At 44.4% G+C, this 14937-nt stretch overlaps 1 protein-coding gene across 1 annotated transcript in view; it reads right to left on the reverse strand.

Moving 5' to 3' along the window:
• LMNB1 (lamin B1) overlaps positions 1-3580 on the reverse strand; it is a 34386-nt gene extending 30806 nt beyond the window's left edge. Inside the window, exon 1 of the mRNA XM_060761989.2 lies at positions 2466-3580. Coding sequence (XP_060617972.1) covers positions 2466-2830 — 365 coding nt within the window. The 5' untranslated portion in view covers positions 2831-3580. The remainder of the gene's footprint in view (positions 1-2465) is intronic.
• Positions 3581-14937: the final 11357 nt, after the last annotated feature.

The following is a 14937-nucleotide window of genomic DNA, read 5'->3' on the forward strand; positions in this document are numbered from 1 at the left end:
CACCATCACTTTTATAAGATGAATGGGAGGAAGGAAGAGAACAATAACCTCTCAAAGCAGGCATGATCCTAATTTCTCAACAGTTCAAAAATATGCAGGCTGTAGACCTGTTTGTTGTAATTCTCAAACTGGTCATTACAAGCAAAAGTGCTTATACCATCAAGCAAACAAAAAACATATAGGGACAGCTCTACGAATAAAACCCAGAGATAGAATTCAAGAAAGTTAAGAATACTGACCAGCTTATACATTCCTGCAAAATGGAGCAATCGAGTACTATTCAAAGTGGTGATCTATTAGTTGCAACCCCCCACTCCACACCCAGGAATGTCAGAAGCCAGACAACTTCCCCACCCATACACCAAACCATTCAACTATATCTCCCCATATTTGAAACTGGAGAAGCAAGGCAAAATCTTGTGGAGTTTTTTAATGTTGATGTCAGAACAGACTTGCTTTACAGTGAGTCCTTGGTATGTGTTAGAGTTTGGTTCCAGGACCCCTGCATCTACAAAATCCAGTGGCAAAATGAAGTTTGCTTTGGTGAACATTTTCAAAGCATGGATGGGTGAATCTGTGGATATGGAGGGTCAACTGTACTATGGATATTCACAGGCTGCTTCTATGTCTGTTCCTAGATATGTTGCTTCATGTGTCTGATAAAGTAGAATTACTCTAAGCAAGTTGTGCTACCAACTCTTTTCTCTTAGTAAGTGTCCAAGGTGGCACAAGATAATGATATTCCAAGATAGGTCTTTGGAATCAAAGCGTAGTAAGGCCCAGGGTGCAACTACACTGCAGAATTAATGCAGGTAAACACCACTTTCACCACCACGGCTCAATGCTATGAAATCATGGGAAAAGGGTGCTGGTGCCATAACTTTCTATAGCATTGAGTGGTGGAAATTAAAGGGGTGTCAAACTGCATCAGTTCCACAATGTAGCTGCACTCTTAAGAAAGCATGTGCTAGTGTCTAAATTGCTACAGGACACTGATATTTCAGACTAACAGAGCTCTGTCTTTGGAATTAAAGCATATTAATAATCAAACCCGCCCCATGGTAAATGCAACTTTATCAGTTAATAGTGGCATACCCACAATAAGGAGTTACTTATCTAAAGAACAGAAGAGCAAGGGGGAGGGGGTGCACCTCCTTATATGCCTTCCAGGGTGCCCCTTCCCCATTTAGGCAAGTTGCTTTGCAAGAGAGGTGGACCAGATGGGTCAAAAGTGTACTAGGAGAACTGGGGCCCCTTCCACACAGCTGAATTAAATCCCACATTATCTGCTTTGAACTGGGGCCCCTTCCACACACATATTACCCAGAACATTAAGGTAGAAAATCCCACATTATCTGCTTTGAACTGGGGCCCCTTCCACACACGTATTACCCAGAACATTAAGGTAGAAAATCCTACAATATCTGCTTTGAACTGGGTTACCTGAGTCCACACTCAGATAATGTGGGATTTTCTGCCTTGATATTCTGGGATATAAGGCTGTGTCCCCAGTTATCTGAGTTCACACTGCCATATATTCCAGTTCAAAGCAGAAAATGTGGGAATTTAATCTGCAGTGTGGAAGGGGCCTAAAATATATAGCAGTGTGGACTCAGATAACCCAGAGCCCTTCCACACAGACATATAACCCAGAATATCAAAGCAGACAATCCATAATATCTGCTTTGAACTAGGTTATTTTAGAGCCCATGCTGCCATATAATCCAGTTCAATGTGGATTTAATACAAATGTGTGGAAGGGGGCCTCATTTCAAAGCAGATATTGTGGGATTTTCTGCCTTGATATTCTGGGTTATATGGCTTTGTGGAAGGGCCCTGGGGGAGCTCTGTGGGGCTCTTCTACGCAGCCATATAACCCTGGACATCAAGGCAGAAAATCCCACAATATCTGCTTTGAACTGAGTTACTGGAGTCCATACTGCCTTATATTCCAGTTTAAAGCAGAAAATGTGGGGTTTTATTCAGCTGTGTGGAAGAGGGCAGGGTCACAGGTTCCTGCCACGACCCTCCTTTCCAAATATCCCCTCCCACTCTTAGGCGAGTGGATTTACAAGAGAGAGGTGAACATGAGGGGCAACCCTGTAATGGGAAAAGAGGGAGTCCCGTGTCACATGTTCCTGCCATTACCCCCTCCCCACCTCCAAGTGGCTTTGCAAGAGGGATGCCAACAGGGGGTCGAAATCTGTTGTAGGGAAAAGGTGTGGTAATTCTTGGGGGGGGGGGGTCACAAGTTCCTCCCAGGACCCCTTCCCCCTTTTAGGGGGTGGGTTAGCAAGAGGGAGGCGGGCCAAACTTGCAATGGGAAAAGGGGGGGTCTAGTGTCACATGTTCCTGCCATGCTCTCCCCCCCTCCCCCGTCCCAAGGTGCCCCTTCCCCTTCAGGGGTGTGCAAAAGGCAGGGCCAACCCCTTGTCCAACTGGGCCCAATCCCTTGCTGCCCTCACCTTCCGAGGAGCTGGTCGTGCTCGGCGCGGACCTTGCCCAGCTCGATCTGGAGCTTGGCCCTCTCGCGGGCCGTGTCGTCCAAGGCGCGGCGGGCGTCGGCCAGCTCGGCCTCGTAGAGGGACTTGAGGCCGGTGAGCTCCCGCCCGCGCACCTCCTCGCGCTCGGTGACCTGGAGGTGGAGCGCGCTGTTCTCCAGCTCCAGGCTCCGCACCTTGTCAATGTAGACGGCCAGGCGGTCGTTGAGCTCGCGCAGCTCCTCTTTCTCCTGGAGGCGGGAGATGCGCGTGGGGCTCAAGGGGGTGCTGGCCGCGCTGCTCCGGGTCCGCTGCCCCACCGGCGTCGAGGCCATCGCCATCGCCGCCATGGCGGGAAAAGCAAGGCAGGCAGGCGAGAGGAGGAGGAAAAGACAAAGCCCGGGCCGGAAGGGGTTAAGAGCGGCAGCCCACAAAGCCTTCCCGTTACAAAAACCCCCGGTTTGAAAGAAAAACAAAACCCCAATAAAGCACAGGAGCTAGAAATGGAAAAAGAAGACGAGGAGAACGCTAATCAATGCTGAAGGGAGCTAATTGGAGTAGGCTCAATGAATGGGCAAAAAAACTCCACAGAGAAGGCGGGAAACGAAGGGGAAGAATAGGAGGGAGGAGCCAAAACCAATGGGAGAAAATACAAGAAAGCCCTTCTCGGCTCAGGCACAGCCAGAAGGAAAAGGAACACAAATGGAGGGGGCACGAAATCAACGCCGAAGGGAAACAAAAGGAGGGCTGGTGATCTATGAATGGACACGCAGAGAAGGCGGGAAAAGAAAGGGGAAGAATAAGAGGGAGGAGCAAAAAGGACCCAGACGGGGTTACAAAAGAAGCCCGAGAAAGAAAGAAGGAAGGAAGGAAAGGGGGAGCAAAGAGAGAAGCCGAGCTCGCAGGTGGAAGGCGCGGGTTTACTCCCCCGAGCCTGGCGACGACGACGACGACAGCAGCAGCGGCGGCCGCCTCCCGCTCCTCCTCCTCCTCCTGAAGGGCCTTCTGCAAGGGACACAAAACAGGCGGGCTCCGCGAGGAACCAATATGGCCGCCGCCACCGCGCGCTCCAAGCCAGCAAGCCGTCCCCCTTCTCGTCGGCCTTACGTTCGCCCACGCTCACGTGACCGCGCTTCAGCCAATGGGAGGGCGAAGCGCCTTCGGCCTCGCTCTCGAGGGAGGTCTCGACGCTAAATTCAAAACCCGCCGTTTGCAACTGTCAGCGAAGGATTGTGGCGCGCGCGCGCTCGCTCTCTCCCTTTCTCTTCCCCCCTCCCCTCCTCCCACCTAAGCGACCCGGCCCTTTCCTCAGCCCGCGTGAGCGCGCACGAGCACGAGCTTTAACCGTCGTCTCCCCCCCCCCCCCCTTCCCTTCCTCTTGGCTTCTTTCTCCTCAGATGTTTGAAGGCGGGAGGAGGACGAGGAAGGGGTTGCTTCTTGGCCTTTCTGAGGCGGTGGAAAGAACAGCTGCCCTCTTGCTTTTCTTTCTTTCACTTGTCTTTTTTGTTTGTTTGTTTGTTTGAATGGGCACTGCCTGGCTGAGCTCCTCCAGGCTACCCTATTTATTCTACACTGGAATTATGGCATTTTGACACCAGTTTAACTGCTGTAACTCAGGGCCCTTCCACATAACCATATATATAACCCAGAATATCAAGGCAGATGATCCACAATATTTGCTTTGAACCTTAGTGCTGTCCAATCCTGGGAGTTTATTTATTTATTTCAGATATTTGTGCCCCGCCCTTCTCTACCCTGGAAGGGGGACTCAGGGCGGCTTACAGCCGGCAACAATTCAATGCCCCACATATACAACAAATAAACAACAGTTACATAATAAGTTAAAACATTAAAATTCGATTAAAAACCATTTAAGATAGTAGACATTGAATTAGTTGGCATGTCAAGTCCGCTTTCTACGATCAACAACTTAATCAGATGCCTGTCCATAGTCCTTTTTCCATAGCATTATCATCATTTGTATTGTCAGCCTGCTATCCGAATGCCTGGTCCCATAGCCAAGTCTTCAACTTTTTCCTGAAGGAAAGGAGGGAAGTGGTTGACCTAATTTCGCTGGGGAGCAAGTTCCACAGGCGGGGGGGGGGGGGGGGGGGGAGACTGCTGAGAAGGCCCTGCCCCTTGTCCCCACCAAGCGCATTTGCGACGAAGGTGGGATCGAGAGCAGGGACGCCCCGGAAGATCGTAAGTTTCGAGGTGGGAGGTAGGGAGAGATACATTTGGACAAGTAAGCTAGGCTACAACCATACTGGAGTTTTCAAAAGTCTTTAGCCTTCTGTGTCAAAAAGTGCTGGTCCCTCACCAAACTACAAATTCCAGAATCAATCACAATCAACTGAGCCACAGCAGATAAACTCATTGTACTGGATGTTAGGAATTGTAGGTGTTCCAGGCCTGGCAGGCATGTAGCCGGGGGAGGGGGGGCTTGGGGGCTTCAGCCCCGCCCCCCGAAATTCTGATGGTGGTCCACAAGAAGGCCTTACTGGTACATTATTTAAACTGTTACGTTTATTCATATCATCTGATCACCATGCTCAATATATCCCATATGCATGGGGGTATTGGGGTAATGATACAAAAGGTTTGCTAGGGTATACCCTCTTTCACTCAGACTCAACCCCCCCCCTCGAACCAAACTCAGCCCCCCACCCTGAAACAAAATCCTGGCTACGGGCCTGAGACCTGGTATAGATGCACCCTAGGAAAAATGGGCTGGAGAAAAGGGACTAGTTGGTTCTTAGCCTCTGTGCTGTGATCTTGCATGAAAAAAATATTTGAGATTAATTGGGGAGCCTTCCACACAGATCTATATCTCAGAATGTCAAGGCAGAAAATTCCACAATATCTGCTTTGAACTGGATTATCTGAGTCCACACTGCTATATATCCTGGTTCAAAGCATATAATGTGGGATTTTATTCAGTGGAAGGGACCTGAGGGAAATAAGTTGTAGCCTAAGCCCTTATAGACTGAGGGACCTGTCACGACACTCGTGATATTATGCCACTTTGGGCCCTTCCACACAGCCCTATATCCCAGAATATGGAGGCAGAAAATCCCACAATATCTGTTTTGAACTGGGTTATCTGAGGCTCCTTCCACACAACTGAATAAAATCCCACACTTTTTGCTTTGAACTGGAATATATGTAGTGTGAACTCAGATAAGCAGATATTGTGAGATTTTCTGCCCTGATGTTCTGGGTTATATGGCTGTGTGGAAGGGCCCTGAGTTCACTCACACTCAGATAATGTCGGTTTTTCTCCCAAGATATTTTGGGATATAGAGCTGTATGGAAGGGCCCTTTACCTGCCATGGCAACATAAATAGTATGGAATAGTATAACCTCCTGAGTTCAATCATATTCTTAGTCAGGGAAAGTGCTAAAAGGTTTGCAGTCAATGGCCACATCTACTCTGACCATTTGATGCAGTTTCAAAGATAGTGGTTTTGCTGTGCTGATTACACAGGAACTTCTGGAACCAGTTTGAGGCCTGGGTGGTGATTACATAAAGCACAGAACAGTTGCTTTTGATGGGCTTTCTTTTGTGTGTTTTTGTGGAAGTTTGTTGTCTGGCTACCGCAGTTTGAAACTGGCTTCAAAATACATTAAACGCTCAATCTAGATGGGGCAAATGGCAAATGTGCAGCCCAGCCTCTGGTGGCTTGGTCAAGGAAAGCTTGCTACCAGAACTAATTGCACCTCAACAGCAAAGGCCTTTGCTGCAGGCCATGACCCTCAGTCCTCAACCATGAACTGGACAGAAAAGTGTATCTTTTGCTTGTTTGATCCTTAGTATTTGTTCTCATTCCTGCTAAAGTAGCAAAAAATACAGTACATTCTTTATTGAAAAAGAATGCTTAAATAGTAAAAATACAGGAAATTCTTTTGTGCAAAAGTAATTGTTGGCAGCTTTACTTCATGCTAAAGCCCTGTACTAGGGAGTGCCTTTCTCTCCAGAAAGGGTTTCAAGTTCCCTGTTTATCCTATCTTCTACTGAAGGAGGGGTTAACCCTTTACTGCTTACTTCCTGCCTGCTGACTACAAGAAACCTCAAGGCAAATCCCACTTTCTCAATCTGACATTATACTTGCTGCTTCCTGTCAGACACAGATAGGTGCTCCAAATTCTATCAAGTCCCCTTGCTACTTAACAGTTGACTTAACAGTAACCCTATAAATTAAGAGACCTTCAGTGGATTAATTTGTAGCAGAGATTTTCTAGACTGAATCAATCCAGCAGTAGGAGAGGGTGCATTTACATGGTAGAATGAATGCAGTTTGACACCACTTTAATTGCCATGGTTCAATGCTATGGAATCATGGGACTTGGGACTTGACGAGGCACTAACACTTTCCAGAGAAGGCTAAAGATCTTGTAAAACTCCAACTACCATGCATTATTTGTGTGCTATGTTTTGAAGAACATCTTCCTAAAGTAAACAAATGGCCAACATTTTTGGGGGGGGGGGGGCATCCCTTCACAATTCCGCCTAGTAATTTTACTGGTCAAAGGTAATAAGAAAAAAATGTTTTCAAGTAAAAAATTTGCTAGCTCATACATTGTTTTGCAAAATAAACTAACACAGATGTCATATTTCCACTTTCTTAAATCTGAGCACTTAATTGGAACATCATGCAAATTAATTTGCATTCTAAATCAAGCCTATTAAAATTGGGTTTTTCTCTCACACACTATACTTCACAGTTCATACAATTTCTTATAGTTAAGACTGACCAGAGAGAGCCAGTAATGCTTAAATTATTGGACTTGGATGAGGTAAACCCATATTAAAATCTCTTTGTCATGGAATTGACTATGCAACTGTCAGATATCTCTCTCAACAAATCTACTTAACAGAATTGGGGGGATTAGAAAGGAAAGAGAAACTACATAAAGTGTGTGTGTACAAAGGTGCAACACAAATAAAGGAACAACATTTTCATAATGCACATTTTCCATGCTATTCTCATAAAGACACTATTTTTAGATACTTCATATTTTCTTCATACTTGTTTTGATCCATATCTCAATAAACCTGCAGATTCCCATCAAGCATCTACCTCAATAAGCTTCTATCTACCTTTTCTCCAGTTCTTTCTTTCCTCGGAGTACCATTCTCATCGAGCCCAAAAGAGCCCCCCTCCCAGCCAAAACAACTGATTTGAACCATGTTGACCTGTAGCGGAGGGTTCCACAGATCCACTTTGCCCAACTCACCTCAATGAATTTTTGCCAGCCAATCTTGGTTGGGGGGGGGGGGGCAACAGCAGCCCCCAGCCCCCAGGGAACTACATAGCCTAATGTTATTCTTTAATAAAGAAATCAAACCTTTCTTTGCATCCCTTCCTTTCCCACCACCCTTTTCAAACCATTTTCTGCATTCCTAGTCACAGCTGATGAAGCCCGGGATCTATGGCCATCCTAGGCTCAGGACAGATTATGCACCCCATCACCCACCGACTGAATACATCTATAAGCCCCTATTAACTTGATTTTTCCCCCACCTGGCCCAGGAACTGTGCTCCTTTAAAACACGGGTACCGAAACCCATCGTTTCTTTCCCGGTATCCGTGAACTATTGCTTCAAGCTCCTCTTGAGTCCCCTGAGCTTACCAGCCTAACTCACAAGCCACAGGGGCTCCAGTTCATCCAGAAGCCCCACAACAAACCTTATACCTTTCCCTTTTCCCATTAACTACCTAACCCAATTCCTTCCCTTGTTCAGTGTGCTGCTGCATCCCCTATCCCTATCTCTTTGTAACATCATATGTCTGATGTTTTACATCTTTCTCCGATAATACATCTTTCTCCGATAATCTTGTTCCATACACCCTGCCAGTCTCATGATCCTTTCTCTAATTTCCCTTCCTTTTATTTCCTTCTGCTCACTAATTTCTCACCTTCTTAAAGTGAACTCTTCTCTTGCTTCTTAAGCTCTGCCACCATCTTTCAATATTCCATCTCTCCTCATTCCTTTCTCACATCGCCCTGCACTGTCACAAAAAGACGTCTGCTTGCTTCTTAGGCATTGCTGCTTGTGTTACCCCATTTGCTCCTACTCTTGCTTTGCCTCTCCTTTCCTCCTTGCTTGCTTTTTGCACTCTACCATTCTCACCTCACACCTGAAATTCCTGGATGGACATGTTTCTTGACAGAAAGAGCATCTCCATATTCTGTGCTATTATCTTGGCTTCTGTAAGGGCTATATAGCTCAGATCACGAACTTCTTATTGCTCAATTTAGAATAAAACTAAAGAGATCAGGGAAAATACACAGACCAGTTAGATATGATCTCACTAACATTCCTAGCGAATATATAGTGGAAGTGAAGAACAGATTTGAAGGACTAGATTTAGTAAACAGAGTCCCAGAAGAACTATGGACAGAAGTCTGCGACATTGTTCAGGAGGCGGCAACAAAGTACGTCCCAAAGAAAAAGAAAACCAAGAAGGCAAAATGGTTGTCTGCTGAGATACTGGAAGTAGCCCAAGAAAGGACGAAAGCAAAAGGAAACAGTGATAAGGGGAGATATGCCCAGTTAAATGCGCAATTCCAGAGGTTAGCCAGAAGAGATAAGGAACTATTTTAAAATAAGCAATGCATGGAAGTGGAAGAAGACAACAGAATAGGAAGGACAAGAGACCTCTTCCAGAAAATTAGAAACATTGGAGGTAAATTTCAGACAAAAATTGGTATGATAAGAAACAAAGATGGCAGCGACCTAACAGAAGCTGAAGAGATCAAGAGAAGGTGGTGAGACTATACAGAAGATCTGTATAGGAAGGATAATAATATCGAGGATAGTTTTGATGGTGTGGTGAATGAATTAGAACCAGACATCCTGAGGAGTGAGGTTGAATGGGCCTTAAGAAGCATTGCTAACAACAAGGCAGCAGGAGACGACGGGATCCCAGCTGAACTGTTTAAAATCTTAAAAGATGATGCTGTCAAGGTGATGCATGTCATAGGCCAGCAAATATGGAAATCACAAGAATGGCCATCAGACTGGAAAAAATCTACTTATATCCCCATACCAAAAAAGGGAAATCCGAAAGACTGCTCAAACTTCCGTACAGTGGCCCTTATTTCTCATGCCAGTAAGGTAATGCTCAAGATCCTGCAAGGAAGACTCCAGCAATACATGGAGCGAGAGTTGCCAGATGTTCAAGCTGGGTTTAGAAAAGGCAGAGGAACGAGAGACCAGATTGCCAATATCCGCTGGATAATGGAGAAAGGCAGGGAGTTTCAGAAAAACATCTATTTCTGCTTCATTGACTACTCTAAAGCCTTTGACTGTGCGGATCATAATAAATTGTGGCAAGTTCTTGGTGGGATGGGCATACCAAGCCACCTTGTCTCTCTCCTGAGGAATCTGTACAAGGACCAAGTAGCAACAGTCAGAACTGACCACGGAACAACAGAGTGGATCAAGATTGGGAAAGGCGTACGGCAAGGCTGCATACTCTCACCCAACCTTTTTAACTTGTATGCAGAACACATCATGCGATGTGCGGGGCTTGACGAATGCAAAGCTGGGGTAAAAATTGCTGGAAGAAACATTAACAACCTCAGATATGCAGATGAAACCACTCTGATGGCCGAAAGCGAGGAGGAGCTGAGGAGCCTTCTAATCAAGGTGAAAGAAGAAAGCGCAAAAGCTGGGTTGCAGCTAAACATTAAAAAAAAAACCAAGATTATGGCAACAAGAATGATTGACAACTGGAAAATAGAGGGAGAAAATGTGGAGGCCGTGACAGTATTTCTAGGTGCAAAGATTACTGCAGATGCAGACTGTGGCCAGGAAATCAGAAGATGCTTACTTCTTGGGAGGAGAGCAATGTCCAGTCTCGATAAAATAGTAAAGAGTAGAGACATCAGACTGGCAACAAAGATCCGCCTAGTCAAAGCCATGATATTCCCTGTAGTAACCTACGGAAGTGAGAGCTGGACCTTAGGGAAGACTGAGCGAAGGAAGATCGATGCTTTTGAGCTGTGGTGTTGGAGGAAAGTTCTGAGAATGCCTTGGACTGCGAGAAGATCCAACCAGTCCATCCTCCAAGAAATAAAGCCCGACTGCTCATTGGAGGGAAGGAAACTAGAGACAAAGTTGAAGTACTTTGGCCACATCATGAGGAGACAGGAAAGCCTAGAGAAGACAATTATGCTGGGGAAAGTGGAAGGCAAAAGGAAGAGGGGCCGACCAAGGGCAAGATGGATGGATGGCATCCTTGAAGTGACTGGACTGACCTTGAAGGAGCTGGGGGTGGTGACGGCCGACAGGGAGCTCTGGCGTGGGCTGGTCCATGAGGTCACGAAGAGTTGGAGACGACTGAACGAATGAACAACAACATAAGGGCTAGCAACTTATGCTTTATTTAAAAATGCATGAAAACCTGGAATCTGTGTCAAATAATGGTCCAAGCAGGCACCAGATGGCATGTCTTGAAAACTGGTAAAATCTTGGTATTTGGGCAATATGGCAATCCTATTCTGCCTTTGTGAACACAAAAAGTAACACCATAAGTGTTTGTGTGATTTTTATTACAGGGAGTCCCCGGGTTACAAACATCTAACTTCCAAATGAATCATAGCTAAGAATGGGGATGAGACAACAGGATGTGAGATTAATCTACCTCTGGAGGGAAAATCGCTCCTGGAAGATTATTATGGGGAAAGAGTGTCTCTACTGAAGTTTTCTCACTAATCCTTGTTTCTACAATGAGCCAAAATTTTTCAAAATCCAATTATCACAGGGATGGAAAGTGAGGGGGAATCTTCTGAACAGAGGGACAGGCAGCAAAACAAGCACCACAGGGATGTTAACCCTTCTCTGTACTATCCAAAGCTTAAAAAATATGTATTTGGCTGGAGTTACACTTAACAAATGTACTTGATCTGACTTCTAAACAAATTGAACCTAAGAACAAACCTTCAGAATCTATCTTGTTAGTAACTTAGGAACTGCCTATACATTGCTTCCAAGATATGTTGACTCACTTTGAGATTCTAGCTTCAGTTACAAGCTTAGTGGTGACAGGGCCCTTCCACACAGCCATATAACCCAGAATATCAAGGCAGATAATCCACAATATCTGCTTTGAACTGGATTATCTGAGTCCACACTGCCAGTTCAATGTGGATTTTATACAGCTGTCTGGAAGGGCCCTCAGAAAAGCTCAAACTTGCTGTTTCTAAGGTGGAAACAGCAAATGGCATCTTCCAGGCGCACACTCAAGTTAAACTACATGACACACAGAGCCGGCAAAGCTATTCTGTATACAAGGCAAAAATTTCTATAAGCAGCTTGCACATTCCTGGGAGGAATAATACAATAATAAATAACAATTTGCCCTTTTGTAATATCCAGAAAGTTTCTGAATATGCTTGAGGTGATTACTTCACTAATCAAAGACTCGCAGGGCTGGAATCCCAGGAAAATTTGTAGTCCTTGTCCCGGTCTATTTTATTTTACTTGAATTCAGTTTCCATTACGTTAGAAAGATTTTAGAACTCTTTTCTCGGTGACTATTTTCTTCAATATTAGTTTGATACGCTACAGTACAACTGAACTGATAGAATTTGCAGATAAGGTTAAAGTAAAGAAGTATTGGTTATAGAGAAAGGTTTCAGGAAATTATGCAAGAGTAGTTGGATGATCTCATATAGTAGAATAATAGAATTGGAATGCAGTTCATAAATGCATCCATCTGGGAACAAATTAGCTTATTTATCTGTAACTAGAATCTGTTAAGAAAGGGTCTTTGTTGGATCATAAGATGCTGTGGACTGTTGATACTGCGTAGAAATGACAACTTATGCTGAAACAATGAATTTCTAGTGAAGCTAAAGCAGTACTGGCTATTATACAAGGCACAAGAAAGGCCCCATAAGGAATGCCATGCTTTGTTTTAGTTATCTATGTTGAAGACAGCTTAAATCACCGGGATTGTGGCGCAGCTGGCTGAGTGTCAGCTGCATTAAGATCACTCTGACCAAAAGGTCATGAGTTCGAAGCCAGCCCGGGCTGGAGTGGGTGTCCAGCCATTGTGTAGCCCGTTGTCGACCTTTGCAACCCGAAAGACAGTTGCATCTGTCAAGTAGGAAAATAAGGTACCACCTTGTGTGGGAGGCTAAATTTAACTAATTTATGAGGCCATAAAGAAAAAAGACTGTGAATGTGGAATGTGGAAGAACTTCATCGGTGTCGTTGATGGACGATGAAAAGCAGCAGCTCCCCTGGCGGCCAGTTAAAAATGTTAAATAGCCTCGGTGTATTTGTTAAATGTTGTTTGTCAAAACTGGCATTGAATGTTTGCCATATATGTGTTTACTGTAATCTGCCCTGAGTCCCCTGTGGGGTGAGAAGGGCGGAATATAAGAACTGTAAATAAATAAATCAATAAATCAAGCTACAGAACGTGCACCTAATAAAAATGTTTTCAGGAATTAAAATATATGAGCAGATTTATCAGTGTGCTAGACACTCATATGTTAACTTAGCAAAATGTGATTAGAAGAAATAACTGCAGAAGCCTAATAGGTCTCAAAGTGTGAATTTTGAAACTATGCATCTCCATAGATAAAGTGTATTTTAGGACCTAAAGGCCAAAAACACAGGATAACATGACTTTTAAAATCATGCTATGGCTAGGTGAACAAGTTCCTGTGAAACAGGGGGAAAAAAACATTCATGAAACTTGAAAGTGTTATGTCAGTGACTATTTTCACTTTTCCTCACTGTTCAAAGTTCTTGGACTTGGTCAGATTACTTCTTGCAGTGCCCTACCCTGCATTTCTTGCAATTGCTAATAAATAATCTGATGTTTATTCAAGGAATAAGAAGTATGAAAAAGCCAGAATTAAACTGTAACTTATTGGAAAATAACACATTTATTTAGAAATAGGGTGATTGTGATACGTGGGCCTTTCTGACATTTGAAATGTTTAAGAATGGGATATAGATATTTTCCATGGTTTCTGTTCTAAACCTAATAATAATAATAATAATAATAATAATAATAATAATAATAATAAGTCTTACCCACCTCTCTTTGTGGCTCAAGGTGGGTTACAGCACAGTCAAAACCACACGAATATGATAAAAATTCTACAAACACACATATTAAAATGCAGTTCCATACAAGATACATATCAAAATATTTCTATAAAATATACATTAATCACACAAGACATGAGTTTAAAATTCATGCTTTCAACTGACTGGGTAGGCCTTTTAGATGAATTTTGAAGTACTGTTAACATTTATTGTCAAAGGCTTTCATGGCCGGAATCACTGGGTTGTTGTAGGTTTTTTCGGGCTATAAGGCCATTCTCTCCTGATATTTTGCCTGCATCTATGGCAAGCATCCTCAGAGGTAGTGAGGTCTATTGGAACTAGGAAAAAGGGTTTATATATCTGTGGAATGACAAGGGTGGGACAAAGGACTCTTGTCTGCTGGAGCTAGGTGTGACCACCTTGATTAGCATTTCATGGCCTGGCTGTTGTTTGGTGTGGCTTGTTAGTGCCTGGGGCAATCTTTTGTTGAGAGGTGATTAGATGTCCCAGATTGTTTCCTCTCTGTTGTTTTGATGTTGTAATTTTAGAGTTTTTTAATACTGGTAGCCAGATTTTGTTCATTTTCATGGTTTCCTCCTTTCTGTTGCAATTGTCCACATGCTTGTGGATTTCAATGGCTTCTCTGTGTAGTCTGACATGGTGGTTGTTAGAGTGGTCCAGCATTTCTGTGTTCTCAAATAATATGCTGTGTCCAAGTTGGTTCATCAGGTGCTCTGCTATGGCAGACTTCTCTAGTTGAAGTCGTCTGCAGTGCCTTTCATGTTCCTTGATTCGTGTTTGGGCACTGTGTTTGGTGGTCTCTATGTAGACTTGTCCACAGCTGCATGGTATATGGTAGACTCCTGCAAAAGTGAGAGGATCCCTCTTGTCCTTTGCTGAACTTAGCATTTGTTGGGTGATTCGCAGATGATACAACCATGGTGAGGCTTATCTCTGAAGGGGAAACCATCCTGTTTCCTCGATCCCCTTATCCACCTTTTTTGGTGGGTCTGTAGATAGTTTATAGGTTGTGTTTCCTCATCAGCTTCCCTATGCGGTCAGTGGTTCCCTTGATGTATAGCAAGTACACTTTTCCACTGGGTGGATCTTTGTCTTTACTCTCGTGGCTTGTTCTCGGTCTTGTAGCTCTTCTGATGTCAGAGGTGGAGTATCCATTGGCCTGTAAAGCCCAGTTTAGGTGGTTCACTTCATCTTGAAGGAGGTGGGGTTCACAGATTCTTTTTGCACAGTCTGCCAAGGCTTTAATTGTGCTTCTTTACTGACTTAGGTGATGGTTGTGACGGCGAGCGCCGCCGGTAGCCCCGCCTTTACATTAGTATGAACTGCAGCAGGGAGTTCCGCAGTTCCTGGGCCAAGCTT

Source organism: Anolis sagrei, chromosome 2 (assembly GCF_037176765.1).
Source record: "Anolis sagrei isolate rAnoSag1 chromosome 2, rAnoSag1.mat, whole genome shotgun sequence".
NCBI classification, from domain to species: Eukaryota; Metazoa; Chordata; class Lepidosauria; order Squamata; family Dactyloidae; genus Anolis; species Anolis sagrei.